This window comes from Osmerus mordax, chromosome 26, assembly GCF_038355195.1.
Source record: "Osmerus mordax isolate fOsmMor3 chromosome 26, fOsmMor3.pri, whole genome shotgun sequence".
Classification (NCBI taxonomy): Eukaryota; Metazoa; Chordata; class Actinopteri; order Osmeriformes; family Osmeridae; genus Osmerus; species Osmerus mordax.
Window position 1 is genome coordinate 9307700 of NC_090075.1, and position 19512 is coordinate 9327211.

A 19512-nucleotide genomic window follows, 5' to 3' on the forward strand; every position below is an offset into this window, starting at 1 on the left:
GTGTACCTGTGGAAAAAACAAGCAACAATAATAAAAACAATATATCACAGCTAGTACAAAAAATTTAAATCCGTTACCACTAACCACAAGAGCAACAAGTCTCTGAGCAAGAGTCATTGTGATCCTTGAGGAAACTAACATCGGGTCAAGCGAACCATTCCTAAGTAACGTTGTACTCCCGGAACAAGTGCGTCTTGAGCCTTTTCTTGAAGGTGGAGACAGTCAGTGTCTCTGATGGAGGTGGGGAGTTGATTCCACCACTGGGGGGCCAGACAGGAGAAGAGCTTGTGTTGGGACCTGGCGATCTTGAGCGGTGGGACCACCAGGCGGTTGTCTGAAGAAGACCGGTAGCGATTGCGTTGGTTGAATTTGATTTAACGTTCCGTTGTACGGTTTAGGCTGAAATTTATTATTTTCATGAACAGATTGACAAAGTTTAGGCTGTGACAATGAAGTTCAGGTTAGTATTCAGATAGTTTCACCTATTGAAAGACTTTTGATGTAAGTAAGGGGAGTGCCGAACATGTTCTGTCGCCGTTTGACTTCCTAAACAGCTGTGGAGATGTTTTTGTTAGCTACTCACTAGTGTCTGGGGTAGGCTACAGCGTTGCAGTGAGCTACACTGGTTTGAAACCACAGGTAATGGTAATTTCACCAACAAATCGTTTACTAATGTCATAATAAATCCTACAACGAAAATGTATATGTGAGGAATGTTTATTTTAACGATTGAAAACAGATACGTCATAGACCACTGTAGTATGTGTTGCCCGGGCAACACAGGCTAATGTCATGATGCTAATACTTCAGTGAAATAGTAGACTACTGTTTCCGAAAGTAGATGTACTTCCTTAATAATATCAGCTTATATTGTACATTACACATCACAATTGTGTGTCATATCACAAAGTAAAATGAGTAAATAGTTATCACCCTGGCCTCTTTGCTTGTGGCGTTTCTGCAGCTGCCTTGCAGTAAAGCTATAGTTAGCCTAGCTATCCCCCAAGTTAACAGATGCGAAACGAATGTTCTGCCAAAGGTAGTCACGCGCGTTTTTGTGACGTTAGTGACGCAGTGACGTTAGTAACGTCAGTGGCTGTGGCTAGCAAATTAGCCACCGTTAGCTTCACTTTTCGCCACAAAATCTTAACTTAAGCCTAAACCATGCAACGGAACGTAAATTCCAATAGAAGCAACTCAATCGCTACCAAGACGAAACTTTTGACACCTACGTTGTCTATGTAGGCCAAATATTGACTGAGTTTTAATGGGGCAAAAAATAATAATAATAATATATATGTGAGAGAACAAAGGTTGTGCCCTTGCCGAAGGCAAAGCACACCCAATTATAAGAAAAGGTAGAAACCCTTAAGGTAGCTTCGCCGCTTCGCGGCTTGGCCACCAATAATAATATATATGTGAGAGAACAAAGGTTGTGCCCTTGCCGAAGGCAAAGCACACCCAATAATCACAGACTAACAACACCCCAGATAGCACACATACGTCTTGCCGACGTCGGCCTGAGATCGCAACGTCATGTTCTATTCATAAAGTCGGACAAGCATTGGCAAATGATCGGATTTCTTCTCATTTCTGTGCTCTATTTCAGACGTTGCAGATACGTCGGCTCATCACTGACTGTTTCAGCAAGAACGTTCCATTATGCTCATACCGTGTTGTATTGCAAACGGAGAAGCATATATCAGCCTTCTGACTCGCGAGTCTCTGGCTCGAGATATGCTTCTCCGTTTTCCAAAAAACGGACACATGGGAACGCCCTCCTCTACGGGGAACGCCCTCTCCGAGCGCGCCGAGAGCCCTCGGAAAGCCCCGGTGAGCTCTACGTGCACCTCCTGAATTTAACTATCCGTCATAATTTCGGCTGTGATTGGTCAGTATTAAGAACCACTTGCGTCAGGGTTGCCGTGATAAACAGGACGAACATAATCCTTTGACCGCCATTGCTGTACGTTTTTACAATTCATATTTCAGCTAAACAGTGCATGTAAATCAGCATCTGAATTAAAATGTGACAAGAAATGGGCAGTGTAGTTGCTGAAAATATGTATATTTTATTGATGAAACGGCTAATTTGTAAATTTGCTCCGACTTCTCGATAACCTAGGTAAATAAACACTCGACGACGACTTACAAAAAAACGTTGCGCCACCTAGGCCTGTCGCGATAGTCAATATATTGACTTATCGCACGATATATGGAAATGAGCGCAATCATTTTTGGTGCCGCGATATATTGCAACTGATAATTTTTATAATAAAAAATAATGATTATATAACATTTTTGCATAAAAACGCATGTCACCAACATTTTAGTCGATCCCGCTGCCTCTGTCATCTTGTCTGCTTTCTGTGTCGAAAGCGTAGGCGGGTCTAGCGTATCCACACACACAGAGCGGACACCGACGGGTGAAGAGAATGCATGAACCCACTGTGTTATAAAGTGTTCTGTTTCGTGACATCTACAGCTAGTTAGAAAGAGCCGGTGTATATTTTTTGAAAACAGTGGAAGCAAAGAGGCAACCTAACATCCTAACCTAACATCTCATCTAAAACATAACTATCCCACCCAGTTGTTCAACCTGTGACAACAAACGCAGCTGGAAAGGGGTCTTCCATACAGTTATCTGTTACAGATGCCTTTTACATTTACATTTAGTCATTTAGCAGACGCCCTTATCCAGAGCGACTTACAGTAAATACAGGGACATTCCCCCGAGGCAAGCAGGGTGAAGTGCCTTGCCCAAGGACACAACGTCAGTTGGCATGACCGGGAATCGAACTGGCAACCTTCGGATTACTAGCCCGATTCCCTCACCGCTCAGCCACCTGACTCCCTTTTCCCGACAGTGCAAATATAAACGTGACAAATATGCTGCAAACTTTTGACAAACACATGGCTGACAACTCTCACGCATTTCAAGCATTTCACACGCTCTCACGCCACACCTGGTATATCTCACGTTGAAAAGGCAACACCAACCAAGTAGCCCTGTTAACGTTGTAAACAATAACGGACGATGCGCAGGTTCACGGAGTGAAGCGACATAGACTCGCGAACAGGCGTGAAAACTCGCCTTGGGGGGGTGCATAAAATGGTCTGAAAATTACAATAATATCGTTTATCGCAATTAATTTGGTGCAACCCTCGCACAACAAAAGTAGTTATCGTGACAGCCCTAGCGCCACCTACTCTTCTGGCGGTGACTTGTTTTCAGCGCCCACAGCCTACGGAAAACCATAAACGCAGTCTATCCGTCCGTATCCGTCCTATCCATAAACCCATCCGTAAACGGAGTCAGAGAAGCATATTGCGGCCTAGAGGCGCTCACTTTTTAAACCGTCATTTATCTTCACATTAGAAGGAGCAGTATTATTCGTTGTTAGATAAGTAAATGGAAGTAGAAAAATATCAAAACGTTTTGCGATAAGTATGTTGCTTTTGATGCCTACAACAATGTGTAAAGTTACTGTAATGAGCTCGTTTTGAGTGAACTTTAGGCTATAGAGCTAGCTCAAAGGGACCCAAACCGGCTTGGCTAGCTCTGAAAACACTGGTCAGAAATTTTACAAAAATGTAGAGCTAGCTAATAGAGCAAAATAAACATATAGGCCTACATGTTATGTGAAAGCGTTGTATTGTAATAAGTAACCTAGGCCTACATACACATAGGCTAATACATTCTGGTTTAACAGTGATATGTCTGATTTTTTTTCTTCGGAGGGCAGCGAAGACCAATTAGTCCAGTCATTTTATGAAAAAAGATAGGACAAATTGCAACAGAAGCAAACAACTGATTTTGTATCCTCAATATGTCCTCAGTAAGGAAAAAAAATCCCAGAAGAATTACATTAGGGGAAAGTTTCGAAAAAGACCCAAATATAGCCTATTCATACGCCTATAAAAAAATATTCTCAAGTGAATAGGGTAAAAACCTTTAGATAACACCATAGAAATTACTGAGTTGATTACTTGCATCAAGACAAACAAAAAATGTATATATATTTTTTTTTTATTGTTTGACATTGATTGCGCGACATTTCATTGATTAACATGGGCAAAAGGTGCATAATCGAATTAGGTATGCGCTAATTTGCATAAACACCACAACAGATATAAATGTTGGATATAGCCAGGTCAAAATGTCTTGTTGAATCTTGTTGACATACAACAGTAAAATACTTAAAGTTAAGGTCTGAATGGAACCCATTTAGGCTACCCATGAGCATTAATACCTAGAGGCAGGAAGAAGTACTTTAAACCAGCCTTTATTAATTATTATTGCAGAGATGGGGTTTGGGGCTGGGTCGTTTCACCAATAATAGTCGTACCACAGCTCAACACACATCCAGATGTAAATTGTAGTTAATCACCAGGTATGTTTTATTAATGTAGGTTGAATAATCCATGTAGGATAAACAAAAGGAAATCTTTCTTACCTGAGTGACAGCTTAGTGACAATTGATTGACAGTTGAGTGGACCTTGAATGAATGACTGAATCTCTGCCCCTAATGGTGACATTTGTTTGCCTCTATAGTTTTTTACTCTAAGATGTCAACTAGATTCTACAAGACATTTTCACCTGGCTCTATCCAATGTTTAGATATGTTGTGGTATTTATGGAAATTAGCGCATACATTATTATACACCGTTTGTTCATGTTACCAAAACATTAAAAAAAAACTTGTAATACATTTTTTGTTTGACTTAATGTAAGTAATCAACTCAGTAATGTTCATGGTGATATCTAAAAGGTTAAACATTTTTGCCTATTCACATGAGAAAAATAATGAATAGGCGTATGAATAGGCTATTTGGGTCTTTTTCAAAACTTTCCACTGACGGGATTCTTTGGGGCCTTTTTTTCCTTACTCAGGACATATTGAGGATACAAAATCAGTTGAGTTTGCTGAACTCTTGCAACTTGTCCTAGGTTGACCCCCATTTTGGCTTAAAATGACTGGACTAAATGGAAGACGCGGAACTGAAGGCAAAGCTGTCTATATACATTTATGTTTCTCTGTTCCGTTGTTCTCTCTTTTCTGTGTTGGAGTTATTTTAAGAGCTTGATGGCATCAACATCCAGCCTGATATAAAATCATTAACTTGAATTGTGTTTCTTCATATTTAATACTCACACACAGAAAATCCAGGTTGAATCAAGTAGCTAGCTACTGCTAATAGCCCATTTTTGGTGGTCAAGCATATTGTTTTTCATTGACTCCTTATATTCCTATCAAAGTCGATGTTCAGCCTATAGGCTTTATGTTCATTTGCTAAGTGACATTTCAGATCAGTTATGGATAGTGAAATATTAGCTGTCTGAGAGATCCGAACTAAATAAATAAATGTAGTAGTTAACAGGATATATCTGTAGAGCAGCCGGGTGGTGCAGCTTTGATTCATCGTCGACACATCGTCTGGAAATCAGTTTCGATCAAATGCCGACGTCTCAGTGATGTCTTGACGATTAGCAAACGCTCTCCATACTACATCTTCCCGACGTAACTTCTAAACATCGGGCCAACGTCGGCAAGGCGCATGTGTGCTTTCTGGGACGGAAATTAATGACAGATTGACAAAGGTACGTTTATTTTCCCGACCTTGCTTTTGCGCCGTGCAAGAAGTGCCATCTAGTGACCATTACGTGTCAGTAACAACATCGCTGTCTGAAGCATAGACTGTTTATAAAGATAAATGACACGTCTCCCCTTCCTCCTACAGTACAAAAATGATGCCAAAATACATTAGATACATGGCAGTATCTAACAAACTGTATAATGACAATTAACCAAGGAACAACCTTAATTAATGACTCGACAGACTAATGTAAACCTGCTGATTTCTGGTTATGGTACTAGTAGACTATAGCTAGTTACTGTACAGTAATGGTGTTGCTTTACTAGTCTAACAAATTATTATCTTACGATAAACTTTCACCCTCTCCTTCCCCGTGACCTTCCCTGCTTGCTTCCCTGCTTGGCTTCTATCGTATTGTCTAGTTATTCACGGAGAAATGCTCTGAAAGTTTCAATCATTTGGATAGTTTTTGAAGATATTACTCAAAATCAAATTCGGACAGGGGCAAAGTGGATCGACTACAACCACAAAAAGGAACAACCTGAGAGGACTGAAACCCAAGGAGAACAGAAGTATTTTGGGCTGCCCTCCAAGACTGACCACAGGCAAGCAAGCTAAAGCTTGTTCCCTGTAGAACTATGGCTTGTAATGACTGCAAACAACTTACTCGGAGGATAGTCGAACTGGAGCTAAGAGTCAGAACCCTCTTAGATATCAGAGACCGAAGACTTTATAGATCAAGCCTAATCAGACAACAATATCACAGGATTATCAAGATCCAAGGTATGCTAAGACTACCCACAGCCCATCAACACTTAGAGGAGCTAACACTGCTAGCACTCTAGAATCTACTGCTAGCACTAACGCAGTGGCTAACCTTGGTCTAGTACAAGGTCCTATCATTGCTAACCCAAATAAGATAAGAACTGGCCCCGCAGCTACCGGTAAGGCAAACGCTAGAAATGCAAACACAACACCACATATGGCCACTATCTTGATTGGAGATGCCATGACAGCACATGTTAAACTGGCAAAGACAGAAAATATTTGTCTTAGCAACACATCTGTCGAGGAACTGTCGTCAGAGGTACAAACAATCCTCAACAATAAACCAAACAACCCTAAGATTATCATCCACACTGGCTCGTTTGATATCCTACACAAGAAAACTGGCACTGAGATACTTAAAAAACATTTCACCCATCTACTGAACACACTCAACAGATATCAAGATGTATTCATCAGTGGACCGATTGCATGCTTTCGCAGAGGAAAAGAAGCCTTCAGTCGACTACTATCTTTCAACACATGGTTGGCATCTGTCTGTCTGACACACAAACTGAGATTTATCGATAATTTCAATGTGTTCTGGAACTGTGCAGACCGTTTTCAAGCTGACGGACTCCACCCAAACCGTAGTGGGTCTCGACTACTAACAGCAAACATCAGTCATGTGCTCCTGACCAGAAATCAAGTTTCTCTCCCTATCCCTGTTGTGTCTAAGCTGACTGACGCATCCCAAACAACCTCCCATGGAACAGAACAGAACATTCAAACAGCCTCCTGCAAGGACATGGGCCCTGCACAGATCTGCACCCCCCGGATGAATTCCCTTGTGATGGAACAGCTCAGTGACATAGACTTTCCCAAAGAAAAGCTACGCTAGGACAGCCACCATGCTATTTCATTAAACATACCGGTCATCATCACAAACAGAAAATGGCATGGTAAAATGCATGTGCATAGTGCATAGTGTTAGAAGTCACAGAACTATCCATATTCTTCCAACAGATTTATCTACCCCTGTTTTATCTGTTAATACCCCACAGATGAAACTGGCCCTTCTAAATGTTAGATCACTAAATAACAAAACATTTCTAGTTAATGATCTAGTCAAAGAAAACAACTTAGACTGCATCTGTCTAACAGAAACCTGGCTAAACAATGACACGGCAACACCAACTTTGATAGAAGCGTGTCCGCCCGATTACAACTTTCACCAAGTTTCTAGGAAATCAAAAAAAGGTGGAGGAGTCGCAGCTATTTTCTCCTCTAAACTGTTGTTCAAAATCACTGAGCTAGGTGAATTCACATCATATGAATATCTTGCTATAGAGCTCAAAACCGAATCAATACTTTTTGTTATTATATATCGGCCACCCAAGCACTCGCCAATATTCATACAAGAATTCTCTGAACTATTATCACTATGTGTCACTAGATATGACAAAGTAGTTTTAAACGGAGACTTAAATATCCAAGTAAATAAAAAAGCAGACCCAAGAACTATTGAGCTCTTAAATCTCCTCGACAGTTTCAATCTAACTCAACACATAACAGACCCAACACACCGGCACGGAAACACACTAGATCTAGTGATAACAACTGGACTAAATATCAATAATATTTCAATAACTGATCTACCCCTCTCAGACCATCATTATATACTTTTTAATGTGGAAATTATCCTAACAAAAAACAAAAAAGAATTCTTAGTCCATAGAAGATATTTAGACGATAGAGCTATGATGACATTTTCTGAACAATTTGCCTTATATGAGCCGACTAATCATGATTGCTCTCTGAATGAAATGGTAGAGAACCTCAATGATGCCCTATTATCCGTGTTAGACTCTGTTGCGCCACTGAAAACCAAAAAGAAGTACACAAGCTGAACCTCCCCATGGCTGAGAAATAAAAATGTTTGTGAAACGAAAAGAAAATGCCGTGCAACAGAGAGAAAATGGAGGAAAACAAAGATCACTATCCACTACAATATCTACAAAGATACACTAACCACCTATAACAAAACCACCCGTCTAGCAAGGAGAGAATATTTCTCCAACATTATTACAGAAAATGCCAGAAATTCCAGAGTTCTTTTCTCCACCATTGACCAGCTGCTAAACACTGTCCCTGCCCCACCTCCATCCTCAGCAGTTAAATGTGAAGAGCTTGCTTTGTTCTTCAAGAACTAAATAACTTTGATCAGAGCTAGTATTATTAATAGTGGGGTCGAAACTGACATCAGTAGATTCTGCAACGTAACCATGAGCACATTTACCTGTATCACACTTAGTGAACTTTCCAAAATTGTCAACGAATCTAACTTCACAACCTCAGATATTGATCCTATACCCACAACATTCTTTAAGCGAGTGTTTGATAGTGTCTCAGGTCCGGTGCTAGAGATTATAAACACATCCCTTAGAACTGGTGTCTTCCCCGATGCCTTCAAAACAGCTGTTGTAAAGCCCCTATTAAAGAAACCCAAATTGGATAACAGTCTACTTGCAAATTACAGACCAATATCAAACCTTCCATTTATTAGTAAAGTACTGGAAAATATAATTTTAGTCCAATTAAATTCTTTTCTTGAAGAAAATAACATCCTGTCTCGCAGTCAGGTTTCAGGAAATATCACAGTACTGAAACTGCTCTCACCAAAATAATTAGCGACCTCAGACTAAACTCTGATGCAAATAAAGTCTCTATCCTTATCCTGTTAGATCTCAGTGCAGCATTTGATACAATTGATCACGACATCCTAATCAATGGACTGGAAAAGCTTATTGGGTTCACGGCTAGTGTATTGAACTGGGTGAAATCATATATCACAGGAAGGAAGTTTTATGTTAGTTTAGGTGACCATAGGTCCAAGAAACATGAGAACTGCTACGGGGTTGCTCAAGGAAGCTGCTTAGGTTTTCTCTTTATATGTTACCACTCTGCGACATAATCAGAGAACATAACATAGATTTCCATAGCTATAAGGATGACACACAACTATATATATCCACTGAACCCAACGATGCAATGGCCATCAATTCCATTACCAACTGCCTGTTGGCAATAAACAAATGGATGAATGATAACTTTCTTAAATTAAATGAAGACAAAACCGAAGTCCTACTATGTGGCCCCAAATCCAAAAGAGAGATGCTTATTAAGAATCTTGGAGGCTTAACCCCCTGTCTTAAACCAGAGGTGACGAGTCTTGGTGTAATCCTGGACTCAGATTTGAATTTCAAGTCTCACATTAATAAAGTGACCAAAACAGCTTTCTTCACCTGAGGAATATAGCAAAGGTACGACCAATCATAAACCAAAATGATGCAGAGAAGTTAATTCATGCTTTTATATCCAGCCGGCTGGACTACTGTAACGCACTTTTCACTGGTCTTCCCAAGAAAACCACTGAAAGACTACAGCTCATTCAAAATTCTGCAACTAGATTATTAACCAAAACTAAAAGGAGAGAACACATTAGTCCTGTCCTAGCTACTTTACACTGGCTCCCTGTTACCTTCAGAATTGACTTTAAGGTCCTTTTCCTCACATACAAAGCTCTACACGGACAAGGACCTAGCTACATTGCTAACTCCCTTATAAACTACACACCAGCTAGAACACTGCGACCATCAAATGCAGGCCTATTAGAGGTCACCAGAAGCAGTCACAAGAAGATTGGTGATTCGGCCTTTGTCAATTACGCCCCAAAAATATGGAACAAATTACCCATAAATATTAGGGTAGCAAACACTAGACATTTTTAAAAGACAGCTTAAAACCTACGTTTTTACCGAAGCATTTAAGTAATTTTATCTCAAAAGGGTTTTCCTACTTTTATTAGTTATATTATTGTAGAAACTTGGTTTAGTAGATTTGGGTCATTATTTGACTTGCTATTTTTACTTAGTCTAGGCCAGAGTTGGCGAACTCTGATAGCGTACAAGAACTCTGGTTGCGTGAAGTATTTAAACAAATATGTAAAACAATCTGTATTCTTGATCTGAGGCAAAGGATCTGTTAACAGAGAATACGGCCCATACTCTTGACCTGGGGAAAGGATCTGTTAACAGAGTGTATGGTTTTATATATACAGACCAGGGGTGAACCAAATGTATATGTTACTTTTAAGATGCATGTTTAAAGTTGTTTTTTCTCTTGAACAGAGATCTTATTGGGATTTTTATTTGAATTGTTTATCACTTGTATTATTGTTTTTATTGATTTTATGTAAAGCACCTTGAGCTACAATTCTTGTATGAAATGTGCTATATAAATAAAGTCTTACTTACTTAAACAGGCTATATAAAATACCACTTTTAACCAAATATCCACCAAAGTATTGACCCCCCTTGGCGTTTTTCCTATTTTGTTGTCTTACAACCTGGAATTAAAATTGATTTTTATTTGGATTTCATGTAATGGACATACACATAATAGTCCAAATTGGTGAAGTGAAATGAAAAAAACAACATGTTTAAAAAATTACAAAAATAAAATAACGGAAAAGTGGTGCATGCATATGTATTCACCCCCTTTGCTATTAAGCCTCTAAATAAGATCTGGTGCAACCAATTAATTTCAGAGGTCACATAATTAGTTAAACAAAGTCCACCTGTGTGCAATCTGTGTCTGAATCAGTGTCACATGATCTCAGTATATATACACCTGTTCTGAAAGGCCGCAGAGTCTACAACACCACTAAGCAAGGGGCACCACCAAGCAAGCGGCACTATGAAAACCAAGGAGCTCTCCAAACAGGTCACAGACAAAGTTGTGGAGAAGTACAGATCAGGGTTGGGTTATAAAAAAATTCCAAAACTTGAAATATCCCACGGAGCACCATTAAAGCCATTATAAAAAATGGAAAGAATATGGCACCACAACAATCCTTGCAAGAGAGGGCCGCCCACCAAAACTCACGGACCAGGCAAGGAGGGCATTAATCAGAGAGGCAACAAAGAAACCAAAGATAACCCTGAAGGAGCTGCAAAGCTCCACTGCGGAGATTGGAGTATCTGTCCATAGGACCACTTTTAAGCCGTACACTCCACAGAGCTGGGCTTTACGGAATAGTGGACAGAAAAAAAGCCATTGCTTAAAGAAAGCATGCGATACAACAGCAATATGTTTCAGAACTATGATTTAATGATGTTTGTGCAGTGGGAAGAGAGACTGGGTCAGATAAATTATAGGGCAATTCAATGCAAAGGTCACCCTTACCATTAGGGTGACCAGATGTCCGGATCTCGTCCAGACAATCCGGTTTTCCAGCCCTTTGTCCGGACCGCTGTTGCGTGTCCTCCTTTTCACCATTTTGTCCTTTTTGAGCCTTCCTGCCCACCGTCACAATTTACCACTCGCGTAGGCTTTCAGATGCCAAAAAGAAAGACCTCCTTCAAACCTATGTGGAGTTCAGAACTCCACTTTGCCACTAACAGTGCGTTTACACTGCAGCGACGCGAATCGCTCGCCTTCCCACAGTTCACCACGCGCGGGGGCGTATCAAACAGATTAATGTAGAATTGTAGTTCTCTAAAGTCACTGTTGTAGTTGTCATGGCCAAGTGTGCAGACTTGGGTTTACGTACTCGCAACATCGATCAAAATACAACTTGTATACAAAATACAAAACTGTTTAATAGACATACCCGTTGACATGTGTAAAAACGTTTTATTATAGTACTCAAAGTCTCTGCTAATCTGTCGATACGACCAGGGAGTTCCAGCCGGGCTTATAGTAGTAGCCCGGCTGGAACTCCCTGGAACGTAACTTTGTTCGAGAGTACAAAGTACAAAAAAAACACCAGGAGCACCGACAACGTCGGCAAACCTGCGCCTGGCCTCTTTATTAATGTCTTTGTACAAATACAGAGACGTATCGTACAGGACTGGATATGCAGCCACACAGGCGATTAGTTTCTCCATCTTAAAAAACTGAAAGCTAGAAATGTTTACCATGGTTGCTACGTTACGAGAAACAAGAAAACACTGCCATTGGCCATCGCTAGCGAAAATCGCTCCTCATTTGCATAAAGTTGAGAAAATCTCAACTCGATCGCGTCGCGTCGCTACCCACAATGTACCACGCAAGCGATTCGCCTGGCTCCATTGAAAATGAATGGAAAACATGTTGTCGCTCGCATCGCGTCGCTGCAGTGTAAACACACCGTAAGAGCAGCAAAGATCAATATCGTGCCTTCTGTAAGCTCTGCCGCATTAATATAGACGTGAGTAGTAGGGGGAAAGGGGCTTTATAGCGGCATGCCTGCGCTAGGCAACGGCACAAGGATAATTGCTAGTTCTGCCGGGCACTCTTCCTGAACATCATTTTTTGCTCCGAACACAACAACAGCGGATGATAAAACAACCGCTGCTGAGCTGACCAAATTATATATTTAAATTGTATTTAATTTCTTCATTTCTATGAAGTATTGGATTTGTATTAAAATTACAAATGTTGACTTACTAAAATGACTAATGTTATTCTCTTAATTTCATCCTAATGCCCCCCCCCCATCCTAATGCCCCCCCTCCCTCCTTAACTGCATAAGCCTCTTGTTTATGAGTCAGTTCCATGGCCAAGTCACTTCCGTAATGTTTTGTAGAATTAGTTTATGACATTCAAACAGTGCCGATGCTACAACATCCAAAGTTTCTGTGCAAAGCTTATTTATACCAATGGTTAGTTTAATTAACAAATCTTGCCCCTTTGTTACTTTTAAAAACTTTAATGATGTGTTATGGGCGTGACGTTACGGATGCTACACAATGTTAATTTTCACAATACACTGTTCACAACACAATGTAGGCTAAATGTTCTCAAATGAAAAGGCAAAGCTGACAATCGTGTTTTTCGGCATAATGGCTATTATAACCCCTTTCACCGACGTGTTTCAGTGAAACGGACATTTCAGTGATGATTATAGGGTAAACCAAACATGATATAAACATATCTTCAACGATTGACATCTTCTCGAGTGACACTGAAATTTCGAGTGGCATAATTATCTTGCCGTAACTGTCTTTGCCATAACCTCGTTCCCCGCTCTGTTTATAGTATTTACTTCCTACTAGGAGTAGGGGTGGAACGGTACATGTATTCGTACCGAACCGTACGGTACGAGCGTCACGGTTCGGTGCATGAAATTACACAGAGAATACACGGTATAAAAATAAATAAAACTCACATGCAAATTAATGTAATGCGGAACTAGTGTTAGATACTCGTGTTCTTTCAGGACATCTAATCTGTAGCACTAAGGACGAGTATGGCGAGTGGTGGCGACCCACGAGAGATAGAGGACCCGTCGGCCGTTTTAAGATTGCAAGTTTGGGAAAACTTCGGATTCCCATTCAGTTACAGTAGTACAGACGAGAGAATGGTGGATAAGACGAGCACTGTGTGTCGGCGTGGTTCAGCAGTTGTTGGCAGTGACGTGCAGTCTGGGTAGGTTGGCACTGCCTACCCTGCCAAAATTCAAAAAATATTTTTATTAAATCATTTTATTTAATAAACTTGTATTTGTATTTTTACTGTTTATTTTTGTGATTTATATATGCAATATGTGTGTTATTGCAATTGTTTAGACGTTACGATGACGACTGTAGCAGTTACGCCTAATCAAATACCAAAAAATGTGTAGAATAAGCAGTGCTTTTACTGTCCGTTCACCAAGGATGACAAGCGAAAAACTCACTTGCGCACTTCGATCCTGTATTCTTCATGTACAGTAGGCTACCAGTGAAAAGTTTGGACACATTTTCCCATTTAAGTGCCTAGCCTCTTACTGACATCACCGCACGTCACTGGGGTATGTGACTGGAAATACATCTAACATGCTAACGCATAACGCATCTGGCGTGTGCTAAATGACAAAAAATATCCGACGCCATCACCCAGGTGTGCCAATCGTTGGAACGAGACAAAAAAAAATCTACTCCCTACAGTGCTTAACCAGCCATTAGATACACATACAAATACGGCCAAATAAATTACTGAGGACCCTGGCCGGACAGTAACAGCTAGCCTGAAATTAGGATCTGAGACAATTCTATTCCTTTCTCAGATAACATGGGTCAAGGCAAATATTACATGACATTATGAGTTAAAGGCCTACTTTTAGAACTTCCTAATTATTATGAATTATGGCTATTTAATAGAATTTGCCCTATGAATTATGGCTATTCAATAGGATTCATTTTCAGTAGGCATTATCCATGGGGTTCTTACCAGACCATACTGATACACAAAAAATGCTAGGTTATTGCATTGTTTATATTGACTTTACTGTTTAATTTATAGGTAAAAGGTAAGTCCAATGCTTTGCGTCAAAAAATGACGAAAACTACAAAGGAAAAGAGGAAAAGAAAGAGGAAAGGGCCAGAAACCGATGCTAACCGATGAAGAGAAAGAAAGGCTGCGGGCTCTTGCAAAATACAGACAGAGAAAAAGGAGACAGAGAAAAGGAGATTTAAAAATCAAAGTTTAGCTCTACCAGGGTCTCCCGTGTGTGCATACAAAACAAAACAGTCACTTGGGCGAGCAGTCAAACGAGTCCTTGATGCTCTTCCTCAAAGTCCAAACAAAGAAAGTTTTCCTGCATAAAATATATGAGTATGTACTCATATTTTATGCAGGAAAACTTTCTTTGAAAACTTTAAAGATTTAATTCAGATTTCCCATCAGTCATTGTGAACCACCGTCGTATTGCGACAACTTTACCGCATACAAAAACAAAGTGAAGCATTTTCTTTTAACCGTTGGGCTGTCTCAGACCCCCCACATTGCGAAGGTTAAAAGAAAATTATTTTTATTTGTTTTTGTATTGGGTAAAATTGGGTAAACACAACGATGGTTCGTTATGAACCTTTGGGTCATGTGACCCGAAGGCAGCACGAGGGTTAAGAAATATGGATTTGAATTAATTGCCCTATCCCCACCCCAGGAGGTTAAGGACACTCGGTGACTAAAACCACCCCCACCCCCCGTCTGACATTGAACAACCCCCCCCACCCCCACCACAAATTGCGTTCTAATCTGTGGAAAACACTGGTGGTTATTTGAGTTACTGTTGCCTTTCTATCATCTCAAACCAGTCTGCCCATTCTCCTCTGACATCAACAAGTCATTTTCGTCCACACAACTGCCGCTCACTGGATATTTTCTATTTTTTGGACCATTCTCTGTAAACCCTAGAGATGGTTGTTCATGAAAATCCAAGTAGATCAGCAGTTTCTGAAATACTCAGACCAGCCCGTCTGGCACCAACAACCATGCCACGTTCAAAATCCCCTTCCTCATTCTGATGCTCCGTTTGAACTTCAGCAAGTTGTCTTGACCACGTCTACATGCCTAAATGCATTGAGTTGCTGCCATGTGATTGGCTGATCAGCTACTTGTGTTGACAAACAATTGAAAAGGCGTACCTAATACAGTGGCCAGTGAGTGTGTGTATCTATCTACATAGATAGATAGCTATAGATACATATATGTTGTGGCTCATAAGAGCATTATTTAAGGATTTTAATAACGTGTGAATTAAATTAATTAAGTTAATTATTCGTGATAATATCTTACCTTCAAAAGGACGAAAAACTCAAAGATTCTCCGGAAAGACGGTGGAAACAGCCGGGCGTAAGTCACTGCCATCTTGAAGAAGAGGGCGTGAAAAAGTCTGTCTCTTACATTGATCAGTGGGTTCTGGTTGATGTTAGGATTTCGCATCCTGTTCACCCCACCGTTGTTATTTAGTGGGATGTTATTGTTTACGTTAGCCTGGTTTTCCGACATTTTTTCGTTACTTTATGGAGGATGAAAGTAATGCTTATACAGTCAACTGTGGTCGCAGTTAGAACAAAACTAACTTTTCATAAAATTCCACGAAAATGGTTGGTAGCTTGTGGCATAGGCTCAAAAACAATCCCAGATATATCACACCTTTGTTTGCTTCTTGTTTGTAAGTACAGTAACGGTGGTAAAAGGACGCCTTTTTTAGCTAGCTAGCCAATTGTTTGCAATGCTCCCAATCTATCTGAATACACATGCTAGCTATTTAAGCTTAGACTAATAGAGCTAGCTACTGTAGCTTCAATCCATCTTCAGCTGCAAAAACAAGCAAACGTTATGTTGCCAGCTAAAACTGTTGGGGCACAGTAACCTATGGATCAAAATTCAATAGAGCAAGATAGTCAACTATCCGTTGTTTAATAGTTAGATACCTAATATGCAGATAATTTTTTTACATTACAAGCTAGATCAACAACCAACTGGGCCGAATTTTAACGTGTTAATGACTAACCTGTACAAACGCTGGATAAGCCACCCGAAAGAAACTAAAGGACTACAGTACAGGACGACATCTAAGAACAAAGCGGTAACCCGACCTACATTAATCAGCCCACTTTATTAGCATGACGGTTAGCTAGCTAGTTTTGTAGAGCTATTGCTTATCATTAGTTCAACTTCTAGGTCTACTCCAGAACCCGTATGTTTTTGCCAATAGCTTCCTTTTAGTCGTGAAATGGCAGTACCGTGAAATTGGCCTATTACATCGAACTTCCGGTTTAGTGAATTCGCCTTCAGAATAAGAGCATGCCTTTCTTAGTTTTTAAAGGTCCCATGACATGCTGTTTTTGGATGCTTTTATATAGGCCTTAGTGGCCCCCTAATACTGTATCTGAAGTCTCTTTCACAAAATTCAGCCTTGGTGCAGAATTACAGCCACTACGAGCATAGGCGAAAATCCCGGGGGGACACACGACCCCCCCATTCTGGGAAAAATATGATTTGTCCCCCCCAATAAATCACTGTAAACATAAGGACATTTCAATAATGTTAATAATATACATTTAACATATTACAATGTAGGCTGTGTGTTACAGCAGTAATTTTGGTGTCCCCCTCAGGAATTGCTCTTGATAAAATGTCATATAATTCCCCCCCAAAAAAATTGATAGCAGATTTTCGCCACGGGCCGAGCAGTCCCACAATGAGCTTTCCTCAGGATGTGCCGTTTCTGTGTCTGTAGCTTTAAATGGTAATGGTTTGTAGCTGGACCAAGGACAGTTGGTATTGATCCAGACTTTAATAACGGTCAGCAAGGCAAACTTTGTATTGGACCAAGTTGAGGAAACAGTCGTCGCTGAAATGTTTGGCGCAGACATACAAAAGTTAGGGAAGTTGTGTCAGCGAATTTCCAGAGAAAATAAAATGAAGACACTGAGTCTTCAGAGGCTCAGATGAATAAACTAAAAAAAGTCTTTGGTTTTCATTTGTACATCCAAACACTGAGCAACTTTTTTGTGCTTCGTTCGTAGGCAAGCCATGATGTCTCTCAAGGAAAAAAAGATATCGCACCCGCACGGTCGTAGCTCAGTTTCTCATGGGCGTGCCAGATTCTCTGTGCGGGCAATGCTTTTTTTATGACGTCATAAAAGTAGCATTTTCAAAACCGAGCGTTTCAGCATTCATTTTCTCAAAGGCGGATAAGAATACCTAGGGATTGGTTTACACCTATCAACATTTCTAGCCACTGGGGGACAAAAGGTAGGCTAGGGGAACTCATATTAATGTTAACCCTTGTGTTATCTTCGGGTCATTTTGACCCATCAGTCGTTGTGACCCACCGTCGTATTGCGACAACTTTACCGCATACAAAAACAAAGTAAAGCATTTTCTTTTAACCGTTGGGCTGTCTCAGACCCCCCACATTGCAAAGGTTAAAATAAAATTATTTTTATTTGTTTTTGTATTGGGTAAAATTGGGTAAACACAACGATGGTTCGTTATGAACCTTTGGGTCATGTGACCCGAAGGCAGCATTAGGGTTAAATAACCTCCCAAAGTGACATTTTCATGTCATGGGACCTTTAATTTTTGTGATATACAGTACCAGTCAAAAGTTTGGACACATTTTTTTAATGGGAAAATACAGATGACTTGAACCAGAGACATAGAAAAAGAGTTGCGACACTCTTTGATCTCACCAACAAGCGATCACGTGGTTCATGTAGCTCTCTATAGTAAAATTATTGTTGGTATATTAACACAGAATATCAATTGATTACTGGTGTGTTTTAGCATGTCTGCTACTTTATTGGGTGTGCTCAAGCCTTCGGCGAGAGCACAACCTTTGTTCTCTCACATATATATTATTATTATTATTTTATTTTTTTGCCCCCCTAAAACTCAGTCAATATTTGGCCTACATAGACAACGTAGGTGTCAAAAGTTTCGTCTTGGTAGCGATTGAGTTGCTTCTATTGGAATTTACGTTCCGTTGCATGGTTTAGGCTTCAGTTAAGTTTTTGTGGCGAAAAGTGAAGCTAACGGTGGCTAATTTGCTAGCCACAGTCACTGACGTTACGAACGTCACTGCGTCACTAACGTCACGAAAACACGCGTGACTACCTTTGCCAGAACATTCGTTTAGCATCTGTTAACTTGGGGGATAGCTATGCTAACTATAGCTTTACTGCAAGGCAGCTGCAGAAACGCCACAAGAAAAGAGGCCAGGGTGATAACTATTTACTCATTTTACTTTGTGATATGACACACAATTGTGATGTGTAATGTACAATATAAGCTGATATTATTAAGGAAGTACATCTACTTTCGGAAACAGTAGTCTACTATTTCACTGAAGTATTAGCATCATGACATTAGCCTGTGTTGCCCGGGCAACACATACTACAGTGGTCTATGATGTAGCGTTATCTGTTTTCAATCGTTAAAATAAACATTCCTCACATATACATTTTCGTTGTAGGATTTATTCTGACATTAGAAAACGATTTGTTGGTGAAATTACCATTACCTGTGGTTTCAAACCAGTGTAGCTCACTGCAACGCTGTAGCTTACGGGAGACACACTACAAAAACATCTACACAGCTGTAGGAAGTCAAACGGCGACAGAACATGTTCGGCACTCCCCTTACTTAAATCAAAAGTCTATCTAACTACTAACCTGAACTTCATTGCCACAGCCTAAACGTTGTCAATCTGTTCATGAAAATAATTAATTTCAGTTTAAACCGTACAACGGAACGTTAAATCCAATTCAACCAACGCAATCGCTACCAAGACGAACACAGCAGTAGTCTAGTACTGTACCGTAGTAGTA

The 19512-nt window shown here is 40.2% G+C and overlaps 1 protein-coding gene across 1 annotated transcript in view; it reads right to left on the reverse strand.

The window, feature by feature from the left end:
* The window catches only part of tmem259 (transmembrane protein 259), a 90045-nt gene extending 73184 nt beyond the window's left edge, over positions 1-16861 (reverse strand). The window contains exon 1 of the mRNA XM_067230067.1: positions 15968-16861. Coding sequence (XP_067086168.1) covers positions 15968-16180 — 213 coding nt within the window. The 5' untranslated portion in view covers positions 16181-16861. The remainder of the gene's footprint in view (positions 1-15967) is intronic.
* Positions 16862-19512: the final 2651 nt, after the last annotated feature.